We start from the raw sequence: 18,920 nt of genomic DNA, 5'->3' as shown, positions 1-18,920 counted from the left end.
ATTAATTAATTAATTAGTATGAAACTTACTTTAACAGACTTAAAAGTTCATAATATAGCAGTAAGCACAAGAGACCAATATATAAACACCAATAATATAATATAATATATGTTTATGATTGTGAAGCAACATAGCAACCTAAAGGTATTGGGTTTTTTCTGAAATAAAATATTAGTTTAAGTGTTTCATGCAAAAAAAAAAAAAAAGGAAATAAACAGCAACATGTCAAAAAACAAAACAAAATTACACACCAGCAATAAACACTATACAAGATAATAGCTAATAGGGCTAGTTAATGCTTGTCTAGACCTAAAATTATTTGTGCCAAATCTACATTGCTGTACAAAGAACAGAGATTCCTCAAAGACAACAGCCCAGTTTGAGTGAAAATCTATGCAGCAACATGATCTTGGATTCCTTTCGATGTGGCTCATCCTTAAGCTTGTCTTTTCATGAAGAGACTGTGAACAGAGTGTGAACAAAGCCTTTAGTCACAGAGTCTCCCTACAGTTTTTTTTTTCTTTGGTACTGCCTTTTAGGCTTCTCTTGGGTTTTCATTCTCACAATATAGTCAAAGTTGCTTGAATAATTATGCAGGGACAACCACAGGGGGAATCATTCTGCAGGTAGTATCAAATTGAATATTTTGATTAGTAAATCCTTTGATTGTGCAACAGTCTGACATTTGAGATGATGATGAATGACTTATGGTCTAACTAGAGGCACTTCTGATGTAATGCTTTAAATGCCTGTTCAAGAAAATGTCCTACCGCAGTTGTTTCTTCAGCTTCTATCATGATAAGCCCTTCAGTAAGATGTACAGTAGCTACTCAGTTTAATTGTTAAAAGAAAAAAAACTGTTTAATATGAAGCCATGAAAGTAAAAAATACATCCTGACATAAATGTATAATGCTTTTTAAAAACATTTTATCTTTGAAGAGTTTTTGAGTTTTTAATCAGTCCTTCAGATCTGTGGAATGTTAGCTATTTGTTAAGGGAGTCGGGAGATAGATGGTAGGTAGCCTACATGAACCTTGTAAACCTGCGAGGGAGGGGGAAGGAAAAAGGAGTGTGAGAGAATGAAGTAGATAAAAGATGAGGTAATCATGGTCCCTGCCACAGACAGACATGTTAGTATGTAAAGAAAATAATTTATAAAAAATGTTTAATGTTCTTTATACGCATTTTCGATGTGACAGGAATTTTTTTTCTGGGGATTCTTTTTTAAATTTACTGTTGTCTGCCTAATAAACAGATATGCTTCAAAAAGAATTTTACTAAGGGTAGAATTGCTTCTTGTGGTAGAAGCAATAATATAATATAATATAATATAATATAATATAATATAATATAATATAATATAATATAATATAATATAATATAATATAATATAATATAATATAATATAATATAATATAATATAATATAATATAATATAATATAATATAATATAATATAATATAATATAATATAATATAATATTTAAGGACTTTTATTATGTTTGTTCGTAAGCTGTTGAGGAGAAGTCACGTGACACAACACAAATTCGACGGTCATATGATTGTAGCTTAATTTTCGTCATGGCTGTGCTGTACCTCAGTCTGCTGTTCCAGCTATTCATCTATCTTGTTTTTTCTTTACCCACAGGTCGAAACTCCATTTGCGGTTATAGGGTGAGTTTTGGTTTATTGTGTGAATATTTTTAAGCTCTTCGTTGTAGGACCTTTAAGAAAGGTTTGACTAAATGTAAAAAAAAAAAAAACATTACAGGAAATATACAATAATAATAATAATTAAACGTACTAAAACTACTTGCACTTGATTTTTGCACCTATTGTCACTCTATTACTGTAGTGATTTGGGCAAGTACCTTAGCAATACCATGTTTTTGTACATGTACATGTAGAAGCAAAATAAAAAGGAAATGATTGTATAAACGAGGAAGTAAAAGGTATTATTGTTGTATCTCTCCACTGATAATGGATTTGTTGAATCACTGCAGTCATGTCCTGCCACAAACCCTTCCATGCTGAATGTTCATCTGGTTCCTCACACACATGATGATGTTGGCTGGCTCAAGACTGTGGATCAGTACTACTATGGAGGTGAAGCTTGGCTCATGTTGATTTGAAAGTGTTTGTTCATATCTTGCATTGGTATGTATCTAGTAGATCACATTCTTCATGTGACTGTCCAATGATCTATGTGTTGCTTGTCATATGATAACGGCAGTGCATTGGAGTGGTAAAACATAATGTTTAACCTCACAGCATAATACACAACGTTTTGCTTGTTCAGACATGTCAATAAACCACAAACCTCAGTTTTTTTAATCCAGTCATTGTTTTTTCAGACCGAAACAACATCCAGCATGCAGGAGTTCAGTATATTTTGGACTCGGTAATAGACCAGCTACAGAAGGATCCAGCCCGAAGGTTCATCTACGTAGAGACGGCCTTCTTTTACCGCTGGTGGAGGCAACAGAGCCAGAGCACACAGAGAATTGTAACACAACTGGTCAATGAGGGTGAGGAGGTCATTTGTTTTTAGATTAGAACATATATTTAGAACACATTTGTGACCCTGGACCACAAAACCAGTCATAAGGGTAAATTTTTCGAAATTGAGATTTACATCTGAAAAAATAAGCTTTCCATTGATGTATGTGGTTTGTTAGGATAGAACAATATTTGGCCGAGACACAGCTATTTGAAAATCTGGAATCTGAGGGTGCAAAGAAATCTAAATATTGAGAAAATCGCCATTAATGTTGTCCAAATGAAGTTCTTAGCAATGCATATTGCTAATCAGAAATGTACTTTTAATATGTTTACGGTAGAAAATGTACAAAATATCTTCATTGAACATGATCTTTACTTAATATCCTAATGATTTTTGGCATTAAAAAAAAAATCAATAAATTTGACCCATAAAATGTATTTTTGGCTATTGCTGCTAATATACCCCAGCGACTTAAGACTGGTTTTGTGGTCCAGGGTCACATTTTTACAAAAATGATTCTAAATCTAATTATGCTAAATATATGATGTAAATAATTTCTTTTCTCACACAGAAACTTTATAATTATTTCCCCCAAAATATTATTGATCAAAGTGAAAAAAAAATTTCACCAATATCATGAATGATATGAATTTCTTTCTTTCTTCATAGGTCGTCTTGAGTTCATAAATGGTGGCTGGTGCATGAGTGACGAGGCGACAACGCACTACAGCGCTGTCATAGATCAGATGACTCTGGGTCTGCGATTCCTAAATGACACTTTTGGTGAATGCGGTCGCCCCCGGGTGGCCTGGCACATCGACCCGTTTGGACATGCCCGAGAACACGCCTCCATCTTTGCTCAGGTAACCATGGCACATTATTTGGGGCAAGTCATGGCCTAGTGGTTAGAGAGTTTGACTCCTAACCCAGAGGTTGTGGGTTCGAGTCTCGGGCTGGCAATACCATGACTGAGGTGCCCTTGAGCAAGGCACCGGACCCCCAACTGCTCCCCGGGCGCCGCAGCATATATGGCTGCCCACTGCTCCGGGTGTGTGTGCACTGCTGTGTGTGTGCACTTTGGATGGGTTAAATGCAGAGCACAAATTCTGAGCATGGGTCACTATACTTGGCTGTATGTCACTTCAGTTTCACTTATTTGAGCCTGGTGTGAATGGGTGGCATAGTGATGCTGATGACTCTTCAATTGTTTACAGATGGGCTATGATGGTTTCTTCTTTGGTCGTTTGGACTACCAGGACAAAGCTCACAGAATGAAAACCAAAGAGATGGAAATGCTCTGGAGGGCCAGTGAAAGCCTGACTCCGCCTCTCGCTGATCTCTTCACGGGTACTAATCTGTAAACTTGCTGCTTTTTGCTGTTTGATAATTCAAATTATGTTTTTCAAATTCTCCCATAGTACAGGATCAGCACTTTCTGTTCCTTGGTGAGTTGTAGATATCTATTCATAAATTAGATTTAAACCCATTCAAAAGTTTCAGGTCAGTCAATGATATATAATTGATCTTACAGTCCTTGAACAATAGGGTATGGGTATGTGGAATTGTGAATATTTGTTGTCTTAAATGAGGAGACAAATGTTTGGGCCTTTCCTCTCTAAAGGCGTTCTCCCCAACGGCTATAACCCACCTGAGGGCTTCTGCTGGGACCAATTGTGTGATGATGCTCCCATAAGAGATGACCCAGATCTTGAGGACTACAATGTGGATGAGATAGTACAGAAGTTTTTGAATGCTTCCTATGAGCAGGTAAATAAACAGCATTACAGAAATTCTCAGTCAAGTGTAGTCAATCATATGTAAAGTTCACGTGTCTGTGATAAGCATGGAGGTGCCACATCAAGAGATTTCTGTTCCCAGGCTGCCTTTTATAAAGCAAACCACATCATTATGACCATGGGTTCAGACTTCCAGTATGAGAATGCCAATCTCTGGTACAAGAACATGGACAAGCTGATCAAGTATGTAAATGCCCTGCAAGCTAAAGGAAGCAAGGTGAATGTGCTTTACTCGACACCATCCTGCTACCTACAGGAACTCAACCTCGCCAACCTCACCTGGTTAGTGTTGATATACATCTAATACATTCGAATATGGCGTTTTGAGCTGTCCTTTGGTACTGAAAAAGAGGATCTCCTCATGTGATTTTTTTTTTTTTTTTTCCTGTACTTTCTCAGGCCTCTGAAGACAGATGATTTTTTCCCTTATGCTGATGATGCTCATGATTTCTGGACGGGTTATTTTACCAGTCGACCAGCACTGAAGTTATACGAGAGACTGAGCAACAGCCGGCTACAGGTGATGCCTACGGCTTTCTTCTCTGGAAAACAAAACCAAAAAACAAGTCTACAGTGTTTTTTTTTTTTTTGTAATCTGTATTGTCTGATTTTGATCTTCTAGACATGCACCCAGTTGGAGGTGCTTGGTGGGCCCAAGTCCAAATCGGGACCCTTTGGTGAAGGGGACAGTGATACTATGAGTGAGTCTGCATCTGTTGTAAATATGTCACTTCTGTTGGCTTTAATTGGTTGGTCTTTTTGACATTTTGACTTGTCGCTCAGAGAGGGCGATGGGTGTTGCCCAACATCACGATGCTGTGTCTGGGACAGAGAAACAGCATGTGGCATACGACTATGCAAGGAGACTGGCTACAGGCTGGGCACATTGTGAGGTACAAAAACATAAGCTGTCATTTATTCTAGAAACCACATGAGAACTTCCAAGTAACAACTGTAAACACACTAGCAACTACATAGTAATGGCCAAACAACATCACAGCCAACACTCAAACACCCTAGCCACTCTGCCTTTCATGTTTTAGGTGCTTGTTCGTAATTCTCTGGCTATTCTCAGTGGTTCTGAAGCTCCACGTGTGTTCTGTGAGAATCTCAACATCAGTGTGTGTCCCCTCACAGAAAGCAGCCATAAGGTACTATACACAGATTTCACTGAATGTGCTCATACAATAAAAAGCCCATTCACTATTGAATGATGATCTTTCTATTTCTTATTTGCTCTCAGTTCTCTATGAATGTATACAATCCTCTGGGCAGGACTGTAAGCTGGCCTGTTCGTTTGCCTGTCAATGGTTCAGCGTACAGTGTAACTGATGCAAACGGGAGAGCAGTGGACAGTCAGGTTGGAAATGTGTTTATATCACTTAAGTGTACCTGCTACATTTATGATATGAAATCATCCTGTCTACTTCCCCTGCTGTCTGTCAGGTGGTTCCACTGTCTAAGTCCACACAGGAAGTAAGGCGGAACAGGGGTTATGCTAAAGGTGAGCTAGTTTTCCAAGTTGAAGCTCCTCCTCTTGGCTACACTACATACATCATCTCCATGCTTCAAGATGAGCCTCCAGCATCCAGAGGCAAACCCACAGCCGCTCGCTCAATTCAGAACAAGGTAAAATTCTCACTAATCTAAGATACTCAAGACAAATACCATGTCAAGATATTAAGAAAATGTTTTTATTAAAAATGGATTTTGTTTGCTAAATTTAAAATTGCTAAATTAATTATGCTTCCTAAATTAAAATATGAATAAAAAACAGCAATGCTATGTTTATTTTTAAATAATTATTTATTTTTATTTTTGAAATTAAAAATAAGAACGTTAAAAGAAAATGACAAATTATTATGTTTGTGTGAATACTCATGGTATTGTGCTTAATAACTCTTTTTTTTTAGTATCAAACAGGTCATCTGCCTTATTTTTCTCATTCACAGATTGCAAAAACTCTATGTTTTGTTGAATTTATGTTTTGTTTTGCCAACTAAGAATAATTGGGGTGACTTGCTAGTGTTAAATATCACTAAAATAGAATTTTTTGACTTTTTAATGCTTCAATTAGCATAAATAATAAATCTTTTCTTCTGTATGTGTTTTAGTTCTTGAAGGTGACCTTTGACGACACCACGGGTCTGTTGAGCAGCCTGACAAACCTGGAAACGAACCAAACCATTCGACTCACTCAGAACTTCTACTGGTCAGTTTAGGCTGTCCCTTCCAGCTTCTGTCTACCATTGTATTACCTTCGAGTTTTTGACATGATTGGATATATTACAGAATTTTTTTAATTACCGTGGAGTATCAGTAAATACAATGGTATGTTGTATGTTAATGATTTAGTATGTATCAAAAAAGTGTATCATACACAAAATAAGGAAGTAATGTGTGTTTTTGTGCTTTTTGATAATCACAGGTATAATGCAAGTGCTGGGAATAACAAGGAGAGCCGTCAGACATCGGGCGCTTACATCTTTAGACCGAATTCTTCAGACCCCTTTGTCATTAACAAGACTCCTGTAACACAGATTGTTACAGTGTCCAGCACAGTTCAAGAGGTAACACAGTGGTTCAGCCCATGGCTGTCTCAGGTTGTCCGTTTGTATGAGGGCCACAGGGAACTGGAGCTGGAGTGGACTGTGGGACCCGTGCCTGTTGCGTGAGTCAACACACACACGCACACATTTCTCTGGATTATAGATTTGTTGTGAAAATGAAAGGAAGGCTTAATGGCGTTTCCTCTCTTACGATCTGCTCTGTCTCTCTTTTCAGAGATGGTTTAGGGAAAGAAGTGATCACTCGTTTGGACACAGACATCAAGTCCTCTGACTATTTCTACACTGATTCAAATGGCAGAGAGGTTCTAGAGAGATGGTGAGGAGATTGAAATAAATTAGAATTTTATTAAAACATAAAAAAAAAATTATATATTACTGTTTTTATTATCATTTTAACAAATTAAGCAGACTTGGTGAGCATAAGAGACTTCTTTCGAAAACATTTTTGAACAGTAATGTACTGTTGTTGGGAAAGTTATCTTGCTGTTTTGTCATTGTAGGAAAGATTATCGGCCCACGTGGGAATTGAAGCAAACGGAGCCAGTCGCTGGGAACTACTATCCAATCAATTCTCGCGCTTACATCAAGGCAAGTGTCACTCAGCCAATCATGTCAGCTTTCTTGTCTTTTTTTGGATCCTATGTCTATTACTTTGTTTGTATATTTTAGGCCTTAGTTTAATTTTATTTACATTCTCTTTCATTTGTTATCTTCATCCTCGCTCTCTGTTGTCACTTAGATTTTCACAAACAGACTTGAGCCTAACCTGTCAAGAATTCTAATATGTCTGTGCATTTAGGATGACAAGCATCAGCTGACAGTGGTGACCGATCGCTCTCAAGGGGCCAGCAGCCTCTATAACGGCTCGCTGGAAATCATGGTAAAATAAAATGATCGTCCTTTTTTCTCTGTCAGTCTCTTTCAGTTCAGTTTAAAACAGAAGGTACAGTGTATTTTCAAAAAATAAGACTTAGAGAACAAAAACTAAAATAATGAATTAAACATTAAAATAAATAAACATACAAATGGGTATGACACGGTGTTCATTATGTATGATTTTGAATTAGGTATAGATTTTTTTTTTTCACACACAATATTTCTCTCTCCACATATACTTATAAATATACATTTAAATAAATGTCCATAAACCAGACTTCATAAACTGATTTTGTTAAGGTTTTACTTTTTTGTTTGGTATAGTTTTTTGTTTTGATATGTATGCTTTTTAAATTTGTTAATTATATTATATACAAAAAAAAATTATAGAAATTTTTACTTTTTAAAATGTATTTTAAATATTTATAAATATTGATATTAAATAATTAAACATTTTATGTATAATTAAATTAATGAATTTATATCCATTTTTATTCTTAGTCTTGTGTTCATAATGTATTAAGTGCCTCCTGAAGCTTCCTTTGGGACACAATATTAAAATATATTTTCATACATAGTTTTGTAATAAAATAGGAATATTATATATATATTATTAATCGTGACATGGTCTCAGTATGCTAACAGCTAATCAACAGCTCTCTCTCAGCTGCACAGGAGACTGCTGTATGATGATTTTAGGGGGGTAGGAGAGCCTCTTTCTGAGCCGGGAGACTTTTTGAATGGTTTAGTTGCCCGAGGGCGTCTGCTGCTGACCTTAACTCCACCAGACATGGCCGCAGATGTCCACAGACCCCTCGCACAGGGTATGGTGCTCCAACCCCTGCTCTCCTTCCAGGACGGCACACCTTCTGCAAACACTAAACTGGAGGTTTGTAGAGGGTCAATGGATGGATGAAGTGAACTAGTTTCTTATCATGAGCTTAAACCCTGCAGATGACTGATGAAGTAACTGCTCATTCCCTCTTACCCATAGTTCTCTGGGATTCAGACTGTTCTGCCCCCTGCTGTTCACCTGTTGACACTGTCTCAGTGGGATAAAGACACGGTTCTGATTAGACTGGAACATCAGTACCAGGCCAAAGAGAGCAAAACACACTCACAGCCTGTTACAGTCAACCTACAGGTAACACACATTTTTCATTCCCACTTACAAAATAAGTAAATCCTGCTGCAGTCAAACACTAATTGTGTTTCTAAGGGCTGTATATAAAGTCTCTGGACAAACATCCAAAAATGATTGTCCTTAAGACATATGACGTCATGCAAGATCTTGTCGCCCTTCAGAATCCTGACACGTTGTTGTAAAAGATCTTTCTTATGCATTTAGCACTGTGCTAAGCTAAATGGATAATCTGTTGCTAACTGAAAACAAAGTGCAACTGGACGTTTTTAGCTTCAATAATGTAATCAAAGTAATTTAAAAGACATTAGTTAACAGGACTTCCATCTAAGATATACACCAGAAAGTGATTTTTCTGTAATTTATAATCAGGCAGCAAATATGTAGTCTCAGCCAATGGAATCTCTTTGGAGTCTAAAGCCGATAGGGTCTGACATGACTGTCAATAATTGTTTTAATACAAATTTGTAACCTTAATATATTTTAATATTATATATTTTTTTTATAAATAGCAGTATAAGGCACTTAAAGCAGTGCACTACCTATGGTGACTGTAGTCAACTTAAAGGGATAGTTCACCCAAAAATGAAAATTAGATGTTTATCTGCTTACCCCCAGGGCATCCAAGATGTAGGTGACTTTGTTTCTTCAGTAGAACACAAACTATGATTTTTAGCTTCAGTCGTTGCAGTTTCTCAGTCATACAATGCATGACAAAAAAACATGCAAAGACAAATCCAAATTAAACCCTGCGCCTCGTGGAGATACATTGATGTGTAAAGACAGGAAGAGAAGCTCGCAGGCAATCTTTTTCTGTCTATGAGGCAATCGGGGGCACGTGGAGGCATCAAGTCAAGGGAGAAGCCCATAGAGAGTCAGTAAAAGCAACGGGACAAAATTGTTCAACAACATTTTGAGGAATTGGAAATAATTTGGTATGTGGCAAGTATGAAGTATTCACTACATATGAAGTAACATTTATCCATGAACTTTAAATAATTTATCTACTTCATTAAATAATGAGGTATCTATATTAATGGGGGATGGGGAAATTATCGTGAAATTATATATGCAATGGAAGAGAGAAAAAAAAACCCATCTCAATGCATTAACTTAATATGGCGTACTGGCGTTAAATTTTAAAATAAATAAATACTATGCTAAATGACAAAATAATTAATCAGAATACTTACCGAAATTTGCTCCTGTTCACGCTCGCCGTCTCTGCAAGATTCGGTGGGTGATTCAGATTTCTCTTGGCACAGCGATTAGAAGACTTACAATTGTCAGACAGGTTGCTCACGTGACCTCTACGTCATCAAGCTCAGTTTGAGTCTGCGCAGTACGCTCTACCCCCAGGAAGTGCGTGCTTCTAATTGACTTCACTTGTCTCAGTTGAATCCAATGAAGTCGCTGTGTCCATTTCTGTTACTGTCTATGCTGTGAACATGCTTCACAGCAGCAGGAGTGTGAGGCTTCTTCTTCTTGCATTATGGCAGATCGCAGACTTATAAGTGCATTACCCCTCTCTCTCAAATCATAATAAAAAAAAAAGAAATCATAATTTGTGTTCTACTGAAGAAACAAAGTCACCTACATCTTGGATGCCCTGGGGGTAAGCAGATAAACATCTAATTTTGATTTTTGGGTGAACTATCCCTTTAATATTGATTGCCTTATTGCTTATATTAAATTAGAAAAACTGATAAATCTTTTAATATTAATAAAATTTTGTGTGTGCAGAAGCTGTTTTCTACTCTCGGTGTGCTCGGAGCGTCTGAAATGAGTCTAGGGGCAAATCAGTGGAAAAAAGACATGGACCGCTTGCAGTGGAACACAGGTAACTAATGTTAATTTCTCTAATTTTTTTTAATTATTTCTCAGATATATAGTAATTAAAGTGTTTGTCTTTCAGGTAAGACATCAAAGCCACTTCCTCTCAGTGCCAAAGACCCCTCACCATGGGAAGTGACACTAAACCCAATGGAGATCCGCACTTTCTTGTTACGAGTACAACAGTTGTAGAACTGACAACCTACAGATCACCACAAGAGCAAATCAGAGTGCAGCTCTGGAGTATCCAAACTTGAATCCACTGAATCATTAAGAGCTCATCTACACTGCATCATCCAACTAGAGCTGGTCCTAGGAACTAAAAATCTATCAATCATTTTTTTTCGTTTGATTTTTTTAATTTGGATATGGATATTCTTCACACATGACTTGGCCTTGTTCCTAAAGATGTATATGATCCATTTTTAAATTCTTCTGCATTTATCTTTTGGGCTCTACTTTGGTTAGCCACTGGCCAAATGGGCATCATGTAGTCACAGATCTACTGTTCATTTGTGCAATAATTTGATTGTATTTTTCTACTGTGCCTTTCATTTGAAAATTACACTTTTTTTAATGAAATAAATTTAATGATCAACAATAAACAGTTTTTAACTGATACATGATGTGTCTTTCTCATGCTGAATAGAAAAACAAACATTCACTTAGTATTTATTTTATTTATTAAAAAATAAATAAATGTAAAATGTAGGGTAAAATAATTTAAGACAATGTGTGTCTATGCATCGCCAGAAAAATGTAACCTGCATCGCACAATTCCAATTAACGTAAAACAAGTTTTAGGTGCAAATCTGTACACATCCAGACACGTGTGATGTTTATCCAGTAATAAGAAAACCAACTAGTCCATCTTTTCCTCATTAGTTTCTTGCTCAAGTTCATGTGAATAACAGCATTTGTCTCCATGTGTACATGTTCCCTAATAAAGGAAGAAAACACATTAGCTTTGTTAGGTAAAATAGCTGTTGTGATTTAATATGTATGAATTATTGCTTTTCTGACTACTAAATTAATGAATGAATTAATCATATACATAAAACATTTATTACATGTTTTAGAATAAAAAACTGACTAGTTTGGTAACATCAACTACGTATTGTAGGTCAATTGGACGTACCTTTCGAAACTTCTTACAGGGCAAGCTCTTGAGTTGAGAGGAGTCTGTGATCGGTTTCTTTCGTTTACCCTGAAACTGTTTTCTTTTGTCCTTCAGCTCAGAAGAGATTCCTCCACTTAATACAAAAAAAGAAAAAATAGATGATTTACAAGTTTAAGGTCAGCTAAATGATTTTGCCAATGATTTAACAAAAGAACCTTAGCAGTAATACCCACCCAGCGTTGGCACGTGCTTTTGGTCCCCAGTTGGCCTGTGGGTTCTCCTGGAAGCGTGTGAGGTGACGTTTCCGTGACTGAGGGTTTGCGTCTTCTCTGATTTCAAAGCAGGCTTGAAGACTACATGAAAGAATATGGTAATAGAGTTGTATATTCAACTAAATTAAACTGCAATTCAACTACACTAAAAGGTACAGCAATATACACATCAGGGATTATAATATTAAATAACCTGATTAAATTAGAATTAGGCATTTGATCCTTACGTTGGCTCTGCGGAGAGAATGTGTTGAGCAGGACTGGTTTCTGATAACCGCTCTCTTTTCACGGGGTTGGACTTTTCCTAAAGCATAAACAAACAGAGAAACTACATTAGAAAATGAAGCAGAGGTTCTGAAGTGTATGGTGACCACTTACCCAGCAGCGAATGAGATCCCATAACACCCCAGCAGGAGCATCGGTCTTCACTGCATTTTTACAGGCGTGAGAGAGAGACACTCTGTACCCAGCGTGCAGGAGAGCTGACCTACACAACAAGAACAAACTCTATTGACCCAAAACTCTTGATGCTTCAGAAGTTTAATCCAAGTATTCTGAAGAAATATAATTTATGCGTTTATTAACATAAAGGGTGAAAAGACTTTGACTGGAGGGGATTTCATTAAAAATATCTTCATTAGTCTTCTGAAGTTGAATGAAAGTCTTATGGGTTTAAAATGACTTGAGGGTGAGTAAATGACAATTTTTATTTGCGGGTGAACTATGCCTTTAAAAAAAAAAACATTCTAACAGACTTTTGAACAGAAGCATAAACTGCAGGTATCTAGTTTACCTGAACTGCAGCATGGGCGGTGTGTTGCAGTGAACTGTGCTGCTCAAATGATCTAAAACATAATACAGAGGAACGTCCTGCAGTTCCTGAAACACACAACTCACATTATTAGCATGCATTCGCTAATCAGAGAACCTAAGCTGTTATTGCCTGAAGACATTTACCATGTTATAATCATGCTGATGTTTATTAATGACTGACCTCGGTCACCATGCTAAGCACCCCCTCGATCCGCTTGGACGTTCTGAAGCGGGTGGGGTTCCCTGAAATGGCCCCCAGAACTTTCTGAACAAATGTAATGTCATGAATAGGCTCCGCCCAGATGGGACCACCCAACTACAAACACAGAGTCAGGAACAAAGAAACCAACACATGGCGAAGGACGAAAAGTTCATGGTTAATATATACTGTAACATGTCAGTTGTTTTTTTTATACAGTGATGCACTGATATTACAATTCTGGTCGATATGATAAGATAATAACGCTCTGATAAATGGCTGATATAAAAATCCTACACTATTTTGTCAGAATATATGAAAGAGAAAACATTCAAACTAAAATGATCCATTTTAAATACTACAGAATAGTACTTAAATAGTATTTAAATTAGTAATAGTATTTAGTATTGCAAATTAATATTAGTTAATTTTGATTTTATAAAGATATATTTAACATAGTTCTAAAAAGACTTGTTTATATATATATATATATATATATATGTGTGTGTGTGTGTGTGTTTGTGTAAAAACAAAGTGAGATGATGAGCAGAATTAAATGTCCAATATTGTTTGATTCATATTCAATATCTGATACTGATATATTTAAAAAGTGTCTAAAATCAGGAGATATATGGGTAGAGGATTCATGACATATCAGTACCACCAACTAATCAAATTTCAAAGGAATATTTTACTTTGTTATACTCATAAGAGGAGATATTAATAGTTCATACCTGGTGCCTCTGTCTACAGTGTTCACAGTTAGGCCCTACTGGTGGTCCATTGGCTGCCGAATACTTCATACTGTAACAAACAAATAAATACATTTACTGAAACACATAATGATGATGATAGCACAGAAGAAGCATTGAGAAAAAGCGAAAAGATCAATCATAGAGGTAGAAATACTGACTGTTTGCCTTGGCTCATCTTCTTCCCCATCCTCTGCAGATGAAACGCACCACAGCCGACACAGTTATACAGCAGCGCATGCTTACTGTGAAACACACAGAAACCTGGACTTACTAATAAGATAATACATTTACGTATAAATGTTTGGGGCCTGTTAAATTTTTTACATATTTGAAAGAAGTCGCTTGTGCTTACACGCTGCATTTATTTAGGAAAATACAATAAAATCAGTAAAATTCTGAAATATTACGACGATTTAAAATAACTGTTTACTATTTCAATACATTTGCAAATGCAATCTGTGATGCCAAAGCTGACTTTTAGCAGCCATTACTCCAGTATTCATTACTTTTCAGGATTCTTTGATTAATGAAATGTTAAAGAACAGCATCTATCTGAAATAGATTTTTTTGTAGCATTATAAATATCTACTGTACTAATTTCTTAAAAAAAAATTAAAAATTCGTACTGCAATTTTTCATATACAATTACTAGCAGCTATTTTATCTCTATATAGACAGAGTAAACTCTGTGTTACCTTGCAGAGTTTTTGACCACGACCTGGCCTGTTTTGACTCTGATGAATACACGAATGTAGAAATCCACACTCACGCTCAAGAGAGGTTCAATGTAGCGCTGATACACAGCTGCTCTCTGATCTAAACTGTGCAGAATTATACGCAGAGCCTAGAATCAAAAGCAAAAAGTGTGTGATTAAAACATGTTATGATACGAGTTTCCTTTATTCCATCCATTCACAAACAGCAGTGAGCCCATCTTACCATCTCATGACAGTATTTGGACTTAATGGACATAGAGCCATATTTGCTGTAGCAGGTCTCCCCGCTATTTCCAGCCATTACAGCCATGTCCGTACAGGTGACACAAAGCAACCCTGACAATAAGAGAGAGAAAATACTGTATATTGTATATGTGCCAAATAAATTCAGATTGCAGCTGTGAAAGAACAGCGACAGACTCACCACCCTCACTGACGGCCTGCACAGCTGCGTCCAGAAACGGAGACGGGCTGCCATAGGGGTCAAGATCAATGACATCATAGCGTTCCTTCTTCCCTCTAGCCTCATACATCACCATACTGGAAAAACGTTGTCATACCAGGGTTTAGGATGTAACAGGATCACTGTTGTTATGGTTAACTAATAACATAAATAATAATTTTTGGGTAATTGAAAAAACAAAAACATTAAAAAAAAGTTACAAATTAGGAATGAAATACTAAAATTACAAAAAAAACTTAAAATGACAGAAATAAACACTTCAAACTGAAAATCAAAAAATTACAGTTAATTAATATATATTTATAATATATTAATGTACAATTTAAAATATTAATATTTCATAAATAAAGATATACTTTAGTTGTCAATACATGTTTGTGAGGGAGTTTGTGCTCTGACCTGGCATCTCTTTGGCTGGCTTGCAGTATGTGGGACACGTTGTTGTGTTGTGCATTGCGGGCGATCAGGGCAGCAGCTTTAGCGGAGTAATCATTAGCAGTGATGCTCTTCAGGCCTGGGACCTCCAGAGCAAAACGTATAGAACGTAAGCCTGATGCGGCCAAACCCTCCAGCACACGCAGACCTCGCTAGAGCAGAAAAAAGAGAGAGAAATTACTTCACATTTATTTATTTGACAGACAGTTTTAGCCAAATTGATTTACAAATATGGGGGAAAAAACAAGTGACTTATATGAGTCATAGTAGAATAAATTGTAGAAAAAACAAGACAAAATAATATTACATAATTTAAATTATTTTTGAATAAAATGACATTATTACATAAATACATTTATATGAATTTATGTACTGTAAAGTTAATTGGATTTAAAATCCACTTGAATATATTATTGATTTGTTTATTTATTTAACTTATTCATTGTTTTACTTATTTTAATATATATATATATTAGGGGTGTAACAGTACACAAAAATCATGGTTCGGTATGTACGTCGGTTTTAAAGTCATGGTTCGGTTCATTTTCGGTACAGTAAGGGAAAGAAATGCAAACATTAAACTGCAGGTTGTTTATTACTATAAACTTTTTTTTTACAATTTGTTTACACTTTTTTTTAAATACTTTTTAATAAAATATATATAAAATAAAAAAAGAATAAGAAATAAAATACTGCTGCAAAGTTCTCCACTAAATAAAATACTCTGTCTCAAACCAATATCATAATAAAATATAATGAAAAATATAAATAAATAACTATGATTACAGTGCAGCATTACCAATCCCAGCTTGTAGCCCTGCTCATGTTTAAAAAATATATATAACTTTTCCAAGGTGTAAAGTGCAGCATCAACAGTTTCAGTTTTTAGACCTGCTCAGATTTTCGTTATTGCGTTGGACCGTTTGGAATTAAGAGCAAAGGTCTGTTTTAATGCCGACGGGAGCTGTGTTTGAATTACAATCGTTTTTTTCCTAGTTGTAGTGATGTTCACACTCGCGTGATGCCTTTTGAAAACCTTAGGCCGGTAACACACTGGCTTATTGCACCTGTCAAACATTTTGCCATCAACACTGTTGACGGTGTCCTTTATCAGTAGGCTTTATATTTATGCTTAACATGAAGTATAGATATTGCTGACGTGAAGACAAGATCCTGGTCTGTCGGCGGTCTCCCTTTATGTCACTTACAGCAGCGCGCCAGCGCCGCGTCAGGCACGGTTCTGGTGTGTAAAGACACAGAAAACGCGAAGCAGCCGTCACGCAACTGACACGCATCCAGTGTGTCACCGGCCTTAGAATCAGCTGCAGGGCGGGATTTGCGCTGAACGCGGAGACTTCCGCCACTTAATATGTTCGTTTGGAAACACGAAAAACCTATGTTCCACGCACAAAATATTGCATTCGGTCATTTGGTACACACCGTACCAAAAGCCATGTACCGAAACATACCTGTAGGTTTATTTAGTCTTATATATACACACACTGAGAACTAATTCACATTAAAAAAAAAAGTTACGAAATAAAACTGATAAAATATATACAATGAAAAACGTACATGAAAATTAGAAATGCTGCCATGGCCATCAAATGACATTTAAGTACTACAATTACTAAAGCTTAAACTGAAATAAATAATAAAAAACAAGATAGTTCTTAATTAATAAATAATCTAATAAACACGACAAGAACCCATAACAAAACAATTACAACTAAAATGTGAAGGGAAAATAAATCCAATTCAAAATCTTAAGCAATACTATCAAACACTGGTAACTGGCCCGCACACACACCTCACATCTTTCCCCTACAGATGCAGTGATGTACTCTTTCTTGTCACCCTCTTCTTCATTTTGCTGCTCTTTTTCAGGCAGTTCTGATGCTTCCTGGTCCTCTGTTCCATTCTCCTCCTCGGAGAGTCGAACCACAACTCTATCTTTCTCACCCGGGACCAGGATCCGGACGTCCCTCTGAGCCAGCTGCTCCCTGGCAAACTCTGTGATCACCGCACATCTGATCACAGGTGGTGTATGGCAAGTTTAAAGGCAAGATGAGAAAACAAACCATGACAGGACGTCACACTGGATTGCGTACTCACGTTAAATCTCGGTTGAACTCCTGCACAGGGTTGTAGAACACCTCATTAGCACTTGGGAATAAAATGGCAGCCTTTCCCTCTCTGACCACTGTCTCCCCTGCTAAAAGCCCAGGGTCTGTAGATGAGGTGTGACTGCTTTCTGTAGAGCTGGAGGGATTTGTGTCTTCCACTGGTACTGCACTGGTCGTGTCCTCGGATTCTTCAGGCTCTTTCTTGCCGTCCATCCTGAATGTTTTAAAGCCACTTAGTTCTGTAGTAAGGGTCTGGAGGAAGGATATTCTCTTCTTAGGAAGTGCTAAAGACAAATCAGTACACCTAAAGGACACCTGAAGTATAGTTCTTGGTAACATCTACCAAAACACAGCCTTGTGACCGGTCAACAAAACTTTTTGTTTGGTTTTTGTTCTTTTTGGAAAAGATGTTGGTTAAGAAGCGCTTACAAACTCTAACATGATCAATGAATCATGAATCAATTTACTTAAAAAATAAATAAATAAATACAAGGATTTCACATTCACATTGTAACTAGCCAGCCTAGCATTAAAATTTATCTCGCCTTCCAATTTACCGCTGATTATCCTTCCTAAAAGATGTTTTAGTTAAGCCTTAGCTAAACATTCACGAACTAAAACAAACCGGATCGCAAAATGTACGCTAGCGCAGAGTCCTGTCAACTTTTAGCTGAAGTGTTTTGAGTGAAAAGTCCCACGTGTAGCTCAAGCTGAATGTGAACTACGGAAGCCTTGTAGCAATCAAATCCTGACAGAGACGCCAGTCACTGCGCACGCGCAAAGCAAAACGCTACGATGTAAAATAAAGGCACCGACGACAAAGCAGGTTTTCTCAGTTGAAGTTTCTCTCTTTTTTTAAAAAAAAAAAAATAAATATAAATGAGGCTCACAGCAGTAAAGAAATGTTGGAATTACTTTTCTTTTATAAGTCGTTTTGGAAATATGCTAAATGTAAAAGTAAACGTATCATTTTATTTTATATTGTTTTTTAAATTATTGTTGACATTACGGACTCTTATTTTTTTTTTTATCTGCGTGCTTGTTTATGCTTTTGGAAAATATTGTATAAAATAAAACTTGAATGCCAGTAATTAGTGACCGGTGAATACACAATGAAGAAAAACAGGTGTATATTTACCATTTACAAACTAACATAGCATATATATTAATAACAATAAATCCTTTGGGTATTATATTTTTTGTCATTCACAGTATATTAAATGATATTGTCATTATTATTATCAACCGTGTAAAGTGATTAATATAAATTAAATTAAATAAAAAAATCTGAGTTGGGAAATA

At 36.4% G+C, this 18,920-nt stretch overlaps 2 protein-coding genes across 2 annotated transcripts; one reads left to right on the top strand and one right to left on the bottom strand.

Moving 5' to 3' along the window:
• Nucleotides 1-1,526: 1,526 nt before the first annotated feature.
• On the top strand, nucleotides 1,527-11,340 carry man2b1 (mannosidase, alpha, class 2B, member 1). Its single transcript, XM_059529671.1, has 22 exons — nucleotides 1,527-1,674; nucleotides 2,004-2,106; nucleotides 2,355-2,528; nucleotides 3,173-3,366; nucleotides 3,718-3,850; nucleotides 4,125-4,270; nucleotides 4,382-4,581; nucleotides 4,699-4,819; nucleotides 4,922-5,000; nucleotides 5,083-5,192; nucleotides 5,343-5,450; nucleotides 5,543-5,659; nucleotides 5,746-5,928; nucleotides 6,414-6,511; nucleotides 6,728-6,970; nucleotides 7,084-7,185; nucleotides 7,370-7,457; nucleotides 7,669-7,749; nucleotides 8,413-8,634; nucleotides 8,740-8,889; nucleotides 10,630-10,726; nucleotides 10,802-11,340. Exons 1-22 carry the CDS (start codon nucleotides 1,582-1,584, stop codon nucleotides 10,909-10,911), a joined length of 2,952 nt encoding a protein of 983 aa, XP_059385654.1. The 5' UTR covers nucleotides 1,527-1,581; the 3' UTR covers nucleotides 10,912-11,340.
• Nucleotides 10,719-18,357, bottom strand: LOC132119584 (tRNA (guanine(26)-N(2))-dimethyltransferase-like). The gene is made up of 15 exons (XM_059529672.1): nucleotides 17,608-18,357; nucleotides 17,303-17,522; nucleotides 15,457-15,644; nucleotides 15,019-15,134; nucleotides 14,818-14,930; nucleotides 14,574-14,722; nucleotides 14,037-14,120; nucleotides 13,858-13,927; nucleotides 13,106-13,240; nucleotides 12,905-12,990; nucleotides 12,490-12,598; nucleotides 12,339-12,415; nucleotides 12,073-12,192; nucleotides 11,858-11,972; nucleotides 10,719-11,659 (listed from the first exon to the last, which is right to left on the bottom strand). Exons 1-15 carry the CDS (start codon nucleotides 17,955-17,957, stop codon nucleotides 11,582-11,584), a joined length of 2,010 nt encoding a protein of 669 aa, XP_059385655.1. The 5' UTR covers nucleotides 17,958-18,357; the 3' UTR covers nucleotides 10,719-11,581.
• Between the last annotated feature and the right edge of the window lie 563 nt (nucleotides 18,358-18,920).

The sequence above is a fragment of the Carassius carassius genome, chromosome 38, assembly GCF_963082965.1.
Source record: "Carassius carassius chromosome 38, fCarCar2.1, whole genome shotgun sequence".
Classification (NCBI taxonomy): Eukaryota; Metazoa; Chordata; class Actinopteri; order Cypriniformes; family Cyprinidae; genus Carassius; species Carassius carassius.
Note: the sequence above shows the minus strand (reverse complement) of the source record. Positions and strands in the feature narration are given on the sequence as shown.

Excerpts from the sequence above, each read along its gene's own strand:
- man2b1 (XM_059529671.1), top strand. The coding sequence starts at position 1,582 with ATGGCTGTGCTGTACCTCAGTCTGCTGTTCCAGCTATTCATCTATCTT. Across the intron at positions 3,367-3,717 it reads ACGCCTCCATCTTTGCTCAG|ATGGGCTATGATGGTTTCTT; the intron begins GTAACCATGGCA and ends AATTGTTTACAG. Across the intron at positions 5,001-5,082 it reads AGGGGACAGTGATACTATGA|AGAGGGCGATGGGTGTTGCC; the intron begins GTGAGTCTGCAT and ends CTTGTCGCTCAG.
- LOC132119584 (XM_059529672.1), bottom strand. The coding sequence starts at position 17,957 with ATGTTACCAAGAACTATACTTCAGGTGTCCTTTAGGTGTACTGATTTG. Across the intron at positions 15,135-15,456 it reads GCCAGCCAAAGAGATGCCAG|TATGGTGATGTATGAGGCTA; the intron begins GTCAGAGCACAA and ends ACGTTTTTCCAG. Across the intron at positions 14,121-14,573 it reads GTGGTCAAAAACTCTGCAAG|TAAGCATGCGCTGCTGTATA; the intron begins GTAACACAGAGT and ends TGTGTTTCACAG.